Below are 15,557 nucleotides of genomic sequence, written 5' to 3'. Positions count from 1 at the left end.
AGTTGCCTTCTTACTGAACACTTTTTACTCTTGAGTAATTTCTTGGCTGAAAACTCTCTACTTTTACTTGAGTAAAAATATGTTGAAGTAGTGCTACTCTAACCACCTCATCACATAATTCTGCCATTGCTCTATGCTAGGACACCTTCACTTTAGATCAAAGCAGAAAACCAAGCTTAGCTCCACTTAAGCATAATTTATGCATCTGTACTGTAAACCAAAATAAAACATCTGACACTGGATTCACGTGTCTTTCACAACTGTCCCGTGTCTCAGTGGGGCTTAAAATGTTGAATGACAGGAATATAATCCTTGAGCATGTTCCAAGTATCCTCAAACGTCTGTGATAACATTGGAAAATGTTCATGCTTTTTCTTCTTAGAGTGGATGTTTAATTATTCATGATCGTAAAGACAGAAAGAAAAGCTACAACTTTGACTAGATCTAAAAAGCTAAATATTTAATGGCAACATTTCACAAACAGATCCGTCATCCCCGACTGACAAAAAAAAAAAGCAACCTAAAAGTTTTTACAGTTGTTTGCCATAAACAGAGCGTAATGTGTACTACAACAAATTATATTTACTCTGCTCCAAAACTAAACAAGCACGAGGAACTCGTTACAGAGCACTGAATTCCACACCAACTGGAAATCCAATGAAAACCTGGTCCTGGTCTCTTCCTGCTGCTGTAATACATGTATGTTGTTCTTTTTTTACAAGCAGAACTGGTAATTTGTTTTACCAGGTCCCAAAGTGGGGAATCATTGCTAAAGAAAACTGAAATATTCTGGTCAAATAGACTGAGCTCTGATAGAGGTTCTAATAACTAAACAACCACATGTGTGCATGTTTTTAAATGGTGTTGATTCTTTGTAGCTTCAGCTTTCAAATTGCCTGTCGGGTATTCTTTTAAATCACCCTTTTGGAAGGTGCAGATACCTGCAGAGTAAAAACAAGCCAAATTTTATAAAACAACACATCTACCACCCCATCTTTATGCTGATTTAAAATATCAACATTTCTTCAGCTGGTCCAAGTAACACTGGATTACACAAAACCTACGATAAAGAGGACGTGGATCATCCTCTAACCCATCGTTCCAAGGACTCATCTCAATGAAATGTTTAAAAACCAGTTTCATCAGAGAATGTGGGCTGCTTGCCATCAGTGGGAACCACGGCTTTAATGGGAACACTGAGAACGCTGAAACACAGCAGCGCATTCGTTCCGGACATCAGCTTTATATCTTGATGCGAAAGGCGGTGGTTTGTGAGCTGGGCGCCTCGGTGGTGGAGGTGGACTGTGTGGTGGACTTGAACAGAGCTTTGAGAATGGTCTGGGGGTCCACTTCAGCAGTGGGCTGAGAGGAGGCTCGCTGGCCGCTGGGACGGGACAGAGAAGGCGGCAGGCCGTCTTTCTTCACGCTGCCGCCTGCTCCTGGGGTGTCGCTGAGTCTTCTGTAGGAGCCCAAAAACAAAGAATTTGGCCACCTTACCCCTTTACCACCATTTATCTAAAACATACTTCACATTGTTTTCATGTTATAACAACAAATTAGGACGGCACAATTAATTACATTTGCAATATAATCGCAATTTTAAAAAGTTTCCAAATCGCAGATGTCAGCAATTTTAGGCTATGTAACAATTAGTGAATCAGACGCATACTTTTAGGTGTAATATGTTTAAAGTGGGTTTGCCTCCAGAAAGAGTTTCAGCAGTGATTATTTGTTTTAGAGTTTATATAATCATACTGTTTTACCAGAAACTTTCAGGAATCTCACCATAGCATTAAGTACCGGCCAATCAGTTTAATACATAGACTTGCTTGTTGGTTGCACTTTGCACTTTATTTTCAACAAGGATTGATGTCCAAAAGCTGTTCTCTTGAATAATATTCTGATTAATACAAACATTAAAAGTTCTTGTCTTAAATAGGCCTTGTTTACAAACATCTTTATCTTCAGGCCATTTTTGTTGCTTGTGGTTAATGCAAAGAAAAGTCTAAATCAAATCGCAATTTTGGTTGAAATATATTGTCATTTCTGCTCTGAGTTGAGACGCAGTGGGTCTTTTAGCATGTAATCTGCACAACGATGAAACAGATTGATTTGTTGTGTGTATATGTTTAAAAAGACATCATAAATTAAACTGGGGGGGGGGGGTCGCATTAAATCACAATAAGATAAAAAAAAATCATATTTAAAAAAAAAAGTCGTAATTCGATTATTTTCCAAAATTGTTCAGCCCTACAACAAATCCAACTTAATTCCAATAATACTTTATTAATCCCAAGAAAAATGAAAAATAGTTTTGTGAATTTTGTGTGACACGCCAACACAAGCAGTGCATCACTAGATATTTTTACACGGACATAAGTAATCAGAATAAAGGACCAATCAGAATAAAAATGTGTCATTTAAACACAGCAGGAATATTGTGATCAGATTAAGGTCAATCGGATGAAATTGTGTTCCGAATGAGACGTGTGGTTTACGCCGATCCTTAGTCCAAACACTTGTTCCAATCATGTCATTCAGATCGGAACAAACTGCATGTTCTGTGTCTCATTCTGACCAACAGCATGTGTTGCTTAGCCTGGAGCATTTATTAGCGAGCGCAGTAACGTCTCAAAGGTCATTAGAACTTGTCATGGGTCCATTCTGGACTCTCAGAAGACACTGAACCAACACACTTTTCCATTTTCCAGGTTGTTTTTTATATGATTGTTCAATAAAGTAAAAAAAAAAACATGGCACTTTTTTTTTAGGACTGACGGAAGTAGAATTTACGGGAATTTGACGACTTTTTACATGTCAAAGGCCTTTTATTCTGAATAAAGCCTGGCGCATGTAAACATTTTATATTATACCCATATAGCCAAGGTACTAAGATCATTATTCTTTTTTTAATCTGAGTATATTTCAATCTGATCAAGACATTTTGAACATGTAAACATAGAGGATGGTAGACGGCTTGCAGTTTTTTAAGTCTGATAGGTGTGGCTTTGCCTTTTGATTTAGCACAGTTTACTTTAATAACCCTAAACAAAATCCTCTGATTAGTCAAGCAAATAATGTCTATAAAGGCCTCAGGTGTCTGTTAGAGAACATTGGTGAACAAACTGTAAAAGAAAAAAGTAATCTGACTATAGATGAGAAGTAGAAAAAGCACAAAAGATAATTGTTAGAGTGATAAAAACTAATTGTGGAATCAAAAAAATAAATAAACTGATAAGAAAATAGGCAAAGTCCCCCTCTGGGTTAAAGCCCAGGGATTAAATGTGTGTTTTTATGTGAGATTTAGAAACAACGCCTGACAAAGCCCGTCTTGATGTTTGCTGGGAAATCCTTCCAGTGTTAGAGCAGCAACTGAAAAAGCTGTCGCCTCTGAGTTTTATTCAAATCTTTGAAAAGACTAAAATAATCTGGTCAGCTGACAAAAGCAGGTCAGAGTTCAAATCTGCACAAGTTCTGAGAAATAAAACCAGGCAGCAGTGAAATACTCAACATTTAACTGGAGGCCCGTTACGTGACACTAAAACTGGAGTAATGTGCTCCCTTCTCCTTGTACCCGCAAAAAAAAAAAAAAGAAAGTCTGGAAGATTTAAAAGCATGGATCACTAGTTTATGTTTCTATATAGTTTGGGTTGATTTTTGCAAGTCCACTGTTCTTTAAACGGAAACCGGACTTCACCACAGAGTTAACATGGCTGTTAAGTTTTAAACAAGCATAAAATTTAACTGCTAAAATTGTAATCAAGCATTTTTATTACTGTGTTAGAGGAGAAAGGTTGAACTCCAAAGCTCTGCTTAGACATGGCCGTCTATCTAAACTGACAGGCCTAAAAGGAGCACATTAAAGACAGAATCACCCAGAAGGCCCATGGTATCGCTGGAGGAGCTGCAGTTTAACAAAGCTCGGGTTGAGGATCTCCTGAAGTCAACTATAAGTTGTCTGCTACACAGATTTGAGTTCAGTACAGAAAAGTGGCAAGAAAATAGGCCACTAAAATAAAGCCATTACAAAGCCATGTAGAGGACATGGCATACATGGAAGAAGGCGTCATCTCGGACCACCTCGGACCTCAGCCCTGCGTCAGCCTTTCAGTTGACTATATAGACAAAGGATGGAACCCGAGGAGTAACTACTGTACTATTCCCACCTAAATAAGCTATTCTATTTATTTATTTATTTGTTTGTTATATTTATTTTGGTAATTTTACTGGTCACTTTACTTTAATCTTTGTCAGTATTTAATAACATCACCCAGGTCTCTTGAGTTATTTTTCTTTTAAGAATCAGTTATGGGTAAAAATGTTGGTTAAATAAGGATTTAATTGAGATTTAGTGTTTGTGTGTTCTTTATTAAAAGTATGTCATTTAGCAATATCATAAGAGCCAGGTTTAAATCTTTTTGACAAATATCGATAAATATAAAAAAAAGTTATCGATATGCTTTTTTTTCTATATCGTCCAGCCCTACTTACCAGGCTTACTTGTATACAATTTTGAAAAACATTTTTCTTCTACCTAAAGACTATACACTACTTTAAGTGGGTCTCAAATAAAAAGGATAAAGAACTTTTGTAAACTTCAGGTAAAAGTTAAACTGGAGCTCAGAAAAACAAAACTAGTGACTGAATGCAGAGAATGATGAATTCTAATAAAAAGGGATTAACTCACAGTAAAATGGGCTGATCAGAAGTGATGACGCTTCCCTGAATGTGAAGGTTACACTTCATGGGTTGGCCTGCCAGGGGACAAGAAATGATGAGAACAAATCTAATCTTTCAAACACACACACAGATTACTCAATAAAAATGTCCATCCTGGCTCCAGTAGCTCTCAGGGCAACAACTCCTGTTGCCATGTGTGTTCTGGAACTCACCATCCAAGCAGCGATTGTTGTACTTCCTGTATGCACTGACGGCATCCTCCTTACGGACAAACACCACCTCAGCGACACCCACCTTCACCAGGCGCGCTCGCTTCAAAGCACCGCACACACAGAACAGCTCCTTTGGGCAAACAGGCAGCACAACCACACCCCGAGTTAGTCACTCCGGTTCTACGGCACGTCAAGGAATAACAAAGACAAGATGGACGACAAACTCACCACTATGTCTTCCTCAGAAACCCGGGGATGAAGGTTGTTCACGGTTATTTTAGTTCCCTCCAACGGGCTGAAAGTAGGCTACAAAAAAAAAAGTTGGTTGATGTCAGTAATGAAACCTCAACTAACCTTAAAACTCACTTGGAGATAATAAACACAATAGCCATTTCCATTGAAAGCCCCAGGCTTTAAAAGGTGCATAGCCACATTAATTGACTTTTTTACTTTATATGTCAGTGGCTCACTCTGGTTGCATACAAAGATTTTATGAAAGATTATCACTTTCATAAAAACTTGCTCAGTTTGTTTGTAAATAGAGCCTTTAGTGTTTATTGTGCAGCAGGGGTTAAAACAAGGAAGCGGCTAACAGCTATTAGCATCTCCAAGGAAAACAACGAAGAATGTTCCAAGATCCAGTGGGGGAAAAAACACAATGAAATGTAGGATTCCAAGAGGGAAGAGACCAGAATGTCACTGGGAATCCAGTATGAATGTTGGTGTTCACTGAAGTGGACACTAAAGCCGCTGATCGCTCAGATGTGACCGCAGAGTTGGTTGACGTGAGTAAAAACTCTGATATGAGGCTCTTAAGGTTTTTGTAGATCTGTGTATTTAACTAATTAACGGTTGGTCTTCGATCCCACCGACCTGCCGTTTTACTGCGAGGCGTTTCAGGTCAGGCAGGTCTGGCATTATTTTTTGATTAATTAAGCAAACCGGCATTATGATAGTTCTGCGATACTGTCTATAGACGTCTGTTTATATCTGCCCCTCCTTAGAGCCGCATGATGCAACGCTCCCTGTGCTCAAATATTAATACGAGCAGTATTTCAATGCATGGCACCAGAAAATTAAAGCCCTTCAATTATTGCATCTAAACAATTCTTTGCCATAGCACACACCAGAATGGCAGCAACAACAGCTATTCATTATGTTAAGCCGTTCTAATACGCAAACAAGGTAAAATGAAACCTTTGAACATTTAATACTGACCAGTTTGTGCATGCAGTGCTGGTTAAATTTCACGGACTTCTCTGGAAATTGGAATATGATCTGGACAGACTGCATTTTCTTAGATGTTAAGTTTTGATAATGTGGCACAGTTTGCATTTCTTCCCATATCTGCTGCTTCTTTTTTACTAAGGGGGTTTGAGCACACATTTTTATAATAGGCATGGGTCTAAAGGCACACTAAGGTAAAGTGGCAGGGAGTTGTTAGCTTGCAAGGAGCTGAAAACCTGGGAGGATTGCTGTATCAGCTCCCAAGAATAATCAACCCTGTCCTAAAACTCATTCCAAAAAAAAAAAAAATGACCTAAGCAGCCAGTCTCATCATGATTCAGGTGACCAAGTACACAGCTCACACCAAACAAAACTTTGGTAAGGGAGGCTTCAATCTTACAACATTCAAGAAATATCTTAAGGAATGGTTAAGGTCAACCCAAACTTATGAGCATATTTTATAAGAACTCAGATTGACACTTATGTGCAATACATCTCGCACTTTAGGACTAGTGCAAAGTTTAAGAAAATGCTACAGCTACTCTTTAGAGTATATTAATGAGTAACTGCTCCTGTCTGTCTTCGTCTAGCTTGTGTGTAGTTTGCTGTTGTGAGTGACCCCAACGTACTGTTTCTGTCTGGTCTGTTTGCAATGTATGAGTCTTATGTTTCTTTTATTTTAAATTTAATGTTAGCATCAACCTTTCCAGAGACCAGATGTAAATTAGCCAATGGCTACAATCTGGCATATTTACATATATGTATGATCTTTAATATGTCTTGTCCCTTTTTGAATAAATAAATACAATAGACTCAGGACAGTGACAGGTGGTTTGTTGACTTGGTTGGCGCCTAGGAGGATGGGCCTCCATGTGCTTAAAAACAGCAGCGCTCCAACTGCAGGTTGCTCAAGTGCGAGCCGCCAGAATTGACAAGACTCCTGGATACGTGTTGAAATGTTTTCAGAAAAACTGAGTAAAAGTTTGGTTGATGTTGATATAACGCCGTTTGTGGCTCAACCTAAATCACACAACTCCTTAGTTCTTTAATTAATTGCCAGAGAAAATGCCAGAGTTGCCAGATTTAAAATAAAATCTGTTAAAATGTGTAAGTACGACTTTGGTTAGCCATGAAGCTGCTCCGCTCAATGATATTCTGATTCTACAACACTGCCTGACTGTAATGTCTAAACTAGAAGTGCATTCATATAATGCATGTGGGAGCCTTTAGGCAGCCCACGCCCAGAGTTTGCCCTAGCAACAATAAATCTAGTAAGTTAATTCAATATAAAAGTTACGTTTATTTTGGCCTTATGTTAGAAACAGGGCAGCGTAGTCCAACTCCTCTGTCCTTCTGACAGAGACGGAGAGCTCTCCCTCTCAGGAGAGAGCGGTGTACGTGAAGGGAAGATAATCCAGAGGAGGAAAAACAGAAAAGTCATTTATAGATGCAAGCTCAACTACGTACCTGAGGAGGAGCAGGTGCTGCAGGGACGGCTTCAGCTGTCCTCTGCTGCAGAGTTCTGGAGACAGGACGCAAAGCTGCAGCAGAGGAACTGGCAGCAGCCGTGCTGGTGTTAGGCCGGGTGGGCACCACAGGGACGGGAGGCCGCGGGGCGGTGTAGGCATCATTTTTAACCACCTTAGTGATCGGGGCTGTCATGGAGAACAGGGAACTTGCCGGGCCACTCTGTATAAACATATATTTTTTTATTTTATGAGGGAACCAGATCCAGTATAAGTAATGCTTAAATCATTTTGGGGATTTTTAAGGTCTTCTTACCCGGGACTGGAGCATATTGTTGGCAGTTGTGATCTTTATCTGTTTGCTGGGAATGGTGTCAAGGTCACTTAAGGCAGGCTGAGAAAAAATAATTTAATAAGCAGCACATTTTACAGTCTTAATCAACAGTGAAGATAAAAGTATCTTGTATTGTTAAACACTAAATAAAAGCAGCTTTACCTGCGTCATTGCACGAATCCCACCTAAGGTCCCAGCTGGACGTTGCTGAAAAGCGAGTCGGTCATCGTAAACAAGCTTATTCGTATACTTTTACAGTTCATAAAGACAAAAAAAAGTACATTTTTGCACCCTCACCTGGATGGTCTTTGTTATTTTTAGAGCTGGCTCAGCAGCCGCTTGCGTCTGTGTTCCTCCAATGCTCCTCTTAAGGCTCAGCCTATCGCGAGCATCCATTACTCGTACATTGTTGCTCAGCTGTGGTGTTGTGCTGACTCTGGTATTCAGTCCTTGTACATTAGTGGTAAAAAGCCTAGGATTTGCGCTAGCAAGAGTACTGTTGGCTTGTATCTGTATCTGTGGCACAGGCGTCTTGCTTTGCAGCTGTTGTACTATCGCTGCCTTTAGTGTGGTCTGTGCAGGGGTGCCAAACTGACTTTGCCCCTGTTTACGTGAGTTGATCATCTGTCGAGCATCCTGCACAGCTCCTGATCCTCCCCTGCCACGGATTTTGAACCGAGCATCTTTCTGAACCAGCTTCTCTCTGGCATCCTTCACTTGAAAACCTGAGGAGAGAATGAAGGGAGTTTGATGACCAAGATGATTTTAATCCTCGATTTGAGATGTGGAGGTATGGAAACCCTTACCTGTTCCCCCTCCCAGGCGTTGTCTTGCATCACTGACTCCGATCTTTTGCCTGGCATCAAAATTTTTACTCTCCCCGCCCCCAACACGTCCAAACATGGGCCTAAAGGATACAAACATTTTATAAACAGCAAATCTCTCACATAATGAAAATTGAGAGTTCCTACTACATGGCAAAACACCATAGTGCGCCAGACTCAGGCTTCTGACATTTTACATTAATAGCCCGCCCATTTATGACGTATGTATAGAATAAAATCTTATTGGATTCATAGCTTAAATATCTACAGACAAATCTTTAAACACAGAATCTGCATAAAACAAACAGTACAGAAAGGGATGGATGGACAGACTAACATATGGAATGACTGATTAACTGGAGGATGAACAAATAGATGGATGGATTGATGAGGATAAAAATGAATCGGGTAATTAATGAATGAACATACAGACAAATAGGCAGGCAACTGTGATGATAGTATTGTTTACCATTAATGCACATTCTACCGTTATTCCTTTACACAATGATCGTGTAAAGACACAAGCTAACTACCGCTCCCTGTGAGCTTTAAGCATCTTTATCACTAAAAATGCTATTGACATCAGCATTACAATGATCAGCAGTACAATCGCAATAACATGTTTTCATTTAATTGCAATTACGATTTCATGCAGCCCCGATTTGAGGGATGAAATACAGTAAAACTGAGGAACAGATGAACTAGCAAAACGATGAGTGAGTGAGTGAATGAATGGTCTGATGGATGTTTATACGGAAATAAACTGAAAAGGCTGAATGGATGGACAGATAGGTGATGAACAAATGCATGTATGGCCAGACAGATGAATGGATTGAAAGACCGATTGATAAATAAAGCACACTTAACATGGGATAACCGTGATTTTATTCACATAGACAATGGGACAGGATTAAAAGCATGGAAATATAAATATTGTTGCGCTGTGTGCGCTCTAATCATTATTCCAGACTCAGAATCAATACTTTTTAAAATTTGTTTGTGTTTCTTTTCAAAATCTATGTCACTACGAAATATAATCTCCCTTTATTGGATTTAACTTCACTTTCTAATACCGCGCTTAAGAAGTACATTCAGGCTGATAGTCTTTATTAAATGTTTGGCTGTAAGTAAACTATTTTCTTCCGTTAACACAGTGTAATGCGGTTCCAAAGCAGGAGTCGGTTAATGTACCTGGCACAGGGTAGAAGTTAGCTTGTAGCAACAGAATTAAACGTCAAGAAGAAATACTAGCGAAGCTAGAAGAGAGAAGCTACAAACAAAACGCCAAGCAAACATGGTTTTATAATGCAAGCATTGCCCAAAACAACTAGGTAATATGCGTTGAAAAGTGTCTTGTTTATTCAAACTTACAGGCTTCGTTTCTAGAGGCCTTTTGCTAATGGTTGCTACTTAGCTTAGCGTTTAGCATACCGTTGCTGCCACACGTAACAACTAGCAAACTGCAGCTTTACTTCATAGTTATTCCTTCTTAATTCCCGCATAAGCGTCATCGATTCTTCATTAAAATATATTACAGCTCAGCTACATTTTACATACCGTTTAGCTGGAGGTTTTAGGTTAATACCGCGCCGTCGTATAACTTCATCCAACGAGACGTCTGCCATTTTCTCGTACGCTACTGCCACGGCGCATGCGCGTCACGGATTTTTTTATACTAACATGATGGAAACCCCTGTAGACCAAAAAGGACAAGAACGAGTCTTAATCGATTGGATATATTTTGTTCCAATATGACAGCTTTGTGCCTTTTACCATTTGAAAATCAAGAATAACTTTCGTTTAACTGTGAAATACGTCCCTCTTCTAACTGGATAATCTGTTATCAATTACTCTTAAACAAGTCCAAGAGAAGTATAATTACCCATGAGGCTTTGCGGCCTTTGTTTATTAACCACATACATTTCGAGCCAACTATATTGTGTTTAGTGTTTTTAGATACAGTGTTCTTCAAAAAAATACTACCTCCTGTTGTTGTAACATATTTGTACACATTTAACTGATGACCGGTTGATCGTTCTAAGGCTGCACCCTGACTGAGAATGCTATGACAAGATATCTATATCTAGTCATCGGCAATTGATTCGCCATGCCTTAAACTGATGAGTAAGGAAAATAACGATGCGGGGTGACGCCCGCATCCTCGTTCAACATACGAGAGGAATTTTTGAAGGGGCATAGGTCTGTCTGTTTAAGTGACTCGTCTACTTCGCGAGATGCTTTGCAGAACAAGGACCTTCCCCGTCTCCAAAATGTGTTAAATATCAAAAATTCTAATTAAAATTATAGCTACAGCAAGTGTTATAAATAATCTTGTATATTATAGGCAATATTCCAGAAAACTAAATTCTCAGAACTCGAAAATGGGACAGAAAAAGTAATACAACTAATATTTCAAGGATTTAATTTGACCAAACTGTGGCAACTGCAGTCACGGAGGTTGCAGTTTTCACAGTAAGGTACAAACTCAACGCTGAAGGGCTTAAAGTCTGAACTCGACGTATAGCAATGCTGACCCAAAAGAAAGGACAGCTCCAAATCGCTCATAAATAGTAACAGATCGTTTTCACCCTTCAAAAATTCAAGTAAAGGCCAAATCGTTCCATCATGAGACTTTCTTTATTGACGCATGATCAGATCTTGCTAATTTAGTCTGTGTAGGCATATATAACTTGATACCTATTTATATCTCTACTGTAATAAACTACCAGCAGCAGACACCTGCTAACATTTCATCTTTAATTTTTGTGCTTGTTGAAAAAGAAATTCAAGGGCCACGTGTTAATCAGAGTATGATATAAGTGAGTTAAAGGAGCAAGAAGTAAGACATTTACCGTGAAATGAACCAAAATCGCCCTCACTTGTCACCCGGGATAGAAGCAACATTTCCAACAATCAGTCCTCTCCACAACAATGTTTTTCTTCTTTCAAAACTTAGGGTACGGTCTGGAACTACTTCGGTTCAGTGTGTTTACTTCCTTTTTTTCTGAGCCAATCATATCAAAGTTCCCAGGGTTCCCAAAGCAGGGGACGGAATTTGACATTTTATTTTGGCAAAAGAGCAGCAGCCTGCAAACATGGAACCCCATAAGTAAGAGAAGTGGACCAGAAGTAGTTCAGAATATAACATCATATGTTGTACTTACTTATGTAAATAAAACTTCAGTGGAGTTTCACAGTAAAAAGGACCATTGAGTAAATGGCAGGTCTCAGTAAAAGTCTTTTACTAAAAGGCATTTTGCATTTGTTATTCTGAGTTTAACCACTAGGCGTCACTCTTACCTAATCCTTTGAATTTCCAGTGGATTCCATACTTATTACTCCGTCAATATTAGCATTCATCACCTATCGCTGTGAAATAGGCCAATCACAGAACCAATTAAATTTCATTTAAAATGTGTGCATTATATGGAGGTCCATTTGTCTGTTAATATATTTATGGGTTCCAAAAAAAAAAAAAAAAATGTGGCCAGGGAGGGTGGGCCTTATGAAAGCCCACAGTATTTAGTTGTGTGACGACATGACTGGATGAAAACAACTACTTATCACATTTGGCGCCTGTCTTTTTTTCATTTGGATGTAATAAAGTACATGTTTGTTACATATAAATATCATGTGTTCTGTATTCATGTTTAGTTTTGACAGTGATCCAATGGATTTATGGCTGAAAATATACATTGAAATAAAGAAATTAATCTCCTGCCACAATGGATATTAAGTTTCCAGTAACTGAATTTAGCAGCAGGTTTAACAACAATAGATCGAAACTGACTTGAATTGTAATATTATTTTCTTTGTCAAATATTACCCAAAAGAAGTGTGGACTTAACTTGATGACTTGACTTGATTAAGACCCGAATCACAGATATGAGTGCACCCTGAACAAGTTCCCAATCCATTACAGGTCTAAGAGTCTTCAAGAAACAAGTTGAACCTTTACAGAAAGCATGTTTTAGATGTTTTTTTCTCTTTTCTTTTTAGCTCGTTATGACTTTTTAATGACTTGAAATTTAAACCAGGGGTTGAACTTCACTTGAGATTTGTTATTCTGGAATTGTCCCTTGACTTGTGACCCACCTGACTACAAAGACTGTATACTTGCTTACTTCTGACTTGGGAAGATGGAATGACTTGGTCCCACCTCTGTTAACCAGTAATATATTCTTTACTTCCTAGAACCCCTTTCATTACTTCATTACTCCATGTAGTCTGTCATTTGGATATTTTTCTCTCCAGATGTCATTGAGTTGAATTGTTTATAAGAGTAGCGCAGCTATAAAGGTTTGTTCCTTTATGTAGACCAGCTGGCCATTGATCCACTTGTTAATCTACGGCGTTATTGAAATCCCCTCCTATTGGTAATCCTCGTTGTTATCATGACATCTTCCTGGGTTATCCGCAGGATGACTAAATACGTATAGGCATCATATACGTAGACCCCTCATTGGGTGGGTTCTGCCTATGCTGTGGATGTGTCAGAGCGTCCGCCATGTTGAATGTGGCTAATCTGCAGTCAGACCACTGAGCTATATAATACACTGGAGTGCTAATCACCGTCTGTTTGAACGAGTCGCTTTGAAGCCACCAGCCGCCATATTGGTACTCCCTATTTCCCCCCAGTAACTAGGGAATATGTGCGCTACAGCATCGAATAACGAGGATTTTCTCATGTTCAGGGGGGGGCTTAAGACTTTTAAAATGTCAAATACCATATAGCTTTATGTTATGTTCTAAAACTATCAAGTACTGAGAAAGTCATGTGCTGAAATATTTTGCAATTTATTCATTTAAATATATATGTTTAACATTTATAGATATATAAATAACAATATACAAAAACATATATTTACATATGTGTATACATATATATACGTGTATACATATACACATACTTATATATACATATATATATATTTAATATGAATAACATGTAAAATATTTCAGCACCTAATTTCCTAGTAGTTTATAGTGTTAGTACATCCACTGACTGTAGAATTATCGGTGAAACGTTTTCACTCAGCCAGAAAACTGCTTGTTGTTGCAGCTAAATCCTATGGGATTCTGTGAGAGTAGGGAGTAGCAAGATGGCAGCCAGTGACTTCAGTTTTTCGGCAAAATCAGCACTCCAGTGTATTATATAGCTCAGTGAGTTAGACTCACTTAAACAGTATCAGAGGGACATTAATCTCAGAATATACTTTATATTTGTAATATTTTTATTTTTGTGATATTACGAGGTTTTTTTCGTATCCCTTTGGCTTCGTTCTCCTGACTTTATTCTCGTAAAGAATAATAATGTCATGATTTGTAGATGAACCCGAACACAAGCACACACAGAGCTTAGTTTGTAAGTTTATTGAAGGAGATGGATAGTGGAGGTAGAAACCAACAGTCTGTACCGGGCTGGAGGAGGAGGATAGTGATGACAGGAGCTGGCAAGCTAGACAGAGCAAGAGCTGGCAGGCTTGGATGATCTCAGGCTGATGGAGGCAGGGAGCACAGCAGGTGGACGGAGGAAGCACAGGCTGGCAGATGAATGAAGCACTGGCTGGCAGATGAATGAAGCACTGGATGGCAGATGAATGAAGCACTGGCTGGCAGACGTATAGTGAACATTAGGTAGGACAAGGTGAGAATGCTCGTGAGCAGTAGTGAGCAGACGATCCGGCGGGGAAGAGCTGACTGAGGTGAGCTTATAAAGGAGGCTGGGCAGACTGCTGAGTCCGGGCTTGATTAAGGCTGACTGGTGTAACTGATAAGAAGGTGGGGTGGAGAACTGGGGTGTATGGGAGGTGGAAAATGTCAAACAATGTCCATGATGCAGCAAGCAAGGCTGCACCATGACAAATAATAATTATAAGAATCTATCCAGGCCCTATTACTCCAGGACTAGGATAGTTCTGCAAACTCTGACTATTCTGGAAATATTCCCCCTTCATTGTCATAATATGACGTTTTTCTTATAATATTACCACTTTTGTTTTTGTTTTGTTTTTTACTTTACTCTCCTATTACTTTTTTCTCATATTTGTAATTTTATCTCTTTAATACTCCCCCAAAAAGTCTGTTGCTAATCTAAACACACACCTATTTATTTGGAATACTTCAAAATCTATATATGCACATCGATCAAAACATCGATGAAAAGCCAATCTGGCTGCCAATCTTTATCAATTGATCTCTATATATATATTTTACAAGTATATGTGAGCTCCATCTATATCTTTCTATCTGAATACTTAAAACATATACTCAGGGAACATACAATATGACGGTGATGTCGACGTGCAAACTTCTGCCCAATGACTTGAGGCGTCTATGTCTGATCTCTATTTATTTACTGGGTTGCTGGTTGGCCCAAAAAAACTTAAGTCACTGGCCGCCATCCTGTTACACCCTACTGTGACAGAATCCCATAGGATTTGGCTGCAACAACAAAGCAGTTTTCCGGCTGTGGAAAACGTTTCACAGGTAATTTTACAGTCAATGGATGTACTAACACTATCAAGTACACTATCAAGAAAGTCATGTGCTGAAATATTTTGCATGTTATTTATATATACACACATATACACACACACACACACATATATATATATATGTGTGTGTGTGTGTGTGTGTGTGTGTGTGTGTGTGTGTGTGTGTGTGTGTGTGTGTGTGTGTAAATGACATGTATGCAAAATATTTCAGCACATAACTTTCTCAGTACCTGATAGTTTTAGTACATAACATAAAAATATATGGCAATGGACATTTTAAAAGTCTTAAACACCCATGAACATAAGAAAATCAGCGT

At 38.8% G+C, this 15,557-nt stretch overlaps 1 protein-coding gene and 1 non-coding gene across 3 annotated transcripts; one reads left to right on the top strand and one right to left on the bottom strand.

The window, feature by feature from the left end:
- Positions 1-438: 438 nt before the first annotated feature.
- Positions 439-10,430, bottom strand: poldip3 (polymerase (DNA-directed), delta interacting protein 3). Of its 2 annotated transcripts, XM_021307107.2 has the most exons (11): positions 10,301-10,430; positions 8,726-8,826; positions 8,217-8,644; positions 8,082-8,126; positions 7,902-7,979; positions 7,587-7,808; positions 5,121-5,198; positions 4,893-5,022; positions 4,688-4,754; positions 1,235-1,459; positions 439-1,200 (listed from the first exon to the last, which is right to left on the bottom strand). In XM_021307107.2, the coding sequence occupies exons 1-10, from the start codon at positions 10,366-10,368 to the stop codon at positions 1,243-1,245; spliced, it is 1,434 nt and encodes a 477-aa protein (XP_021162782.2). In that variant the 5' UTR covers positions 10,369-10,430; the 3' UTR covers positions 439-1,200; positions 1,235-1,242. The 2 variants fall into 2 exon arrangements, with proteins under 2 accessions (XP_021162782.2, XP_012735114.2); XM_012879660.3 differs by having other exon boundaries at positions 439-1,459.
- A 420-nt stretch (positions 10,431-10,850) lies between these two features.
- Positions 10,851-11,004, top strand: LOC118566512. Its single transcript, XR_004933088.1, has one exon. It is a non-coding gene; the product is annotated as a U12 minor spliceosomal RNA (small nuclear RNA).
- The last annotated feature ends 4,553 nt before the right edge of the window (positions 11,005-15,557 follow it).

Source organism: Fundulus heteroclitus, chromosome 16, assembly GCF_011125445.2.
Source record: "Fundulus heteroclitus isolate FHET01 chromosome 16, MU-UCD_Fhet_4.1, whole genome shotgun sequence".
In the NCBI taxonomy this organism is placed as follows: Eukaryota; Metazoa; Chordata; class Actinopteri; order Cyprinodontiformes; family Fundulidae; genus Fundulus; species Fundulus heteroclitus.
The sequence above is the reverse complement of the archived record's forward strand: the minus strand, read 5'-3'. Positions and strand labels throughout refer to the sequence as shown.

Coding starts and splice junctions, on each gene's coding strand:
- poldip3 (XM_012879660.3), bottom strand. CDS start 10,368: ATGGCAGACGTCTCGTTGGATGAAGTTATACGACGGCGCGGTATTAAC. Junction 8,645..8,725: donor ACGCCTGGGAGGGGGAACAG/GTAAGGGTTTCC, acceptor TTCTCTCCTCAG/GTTTTCAAGTGAAGGATGCC. Junction 7,980..8,081: donor GGATTCGTGCAATGACGCAG/GTAAAGCTGCTT, acceptor ATTTTTTCTCAG/CCTGCCTTAAGTGACCTTGA.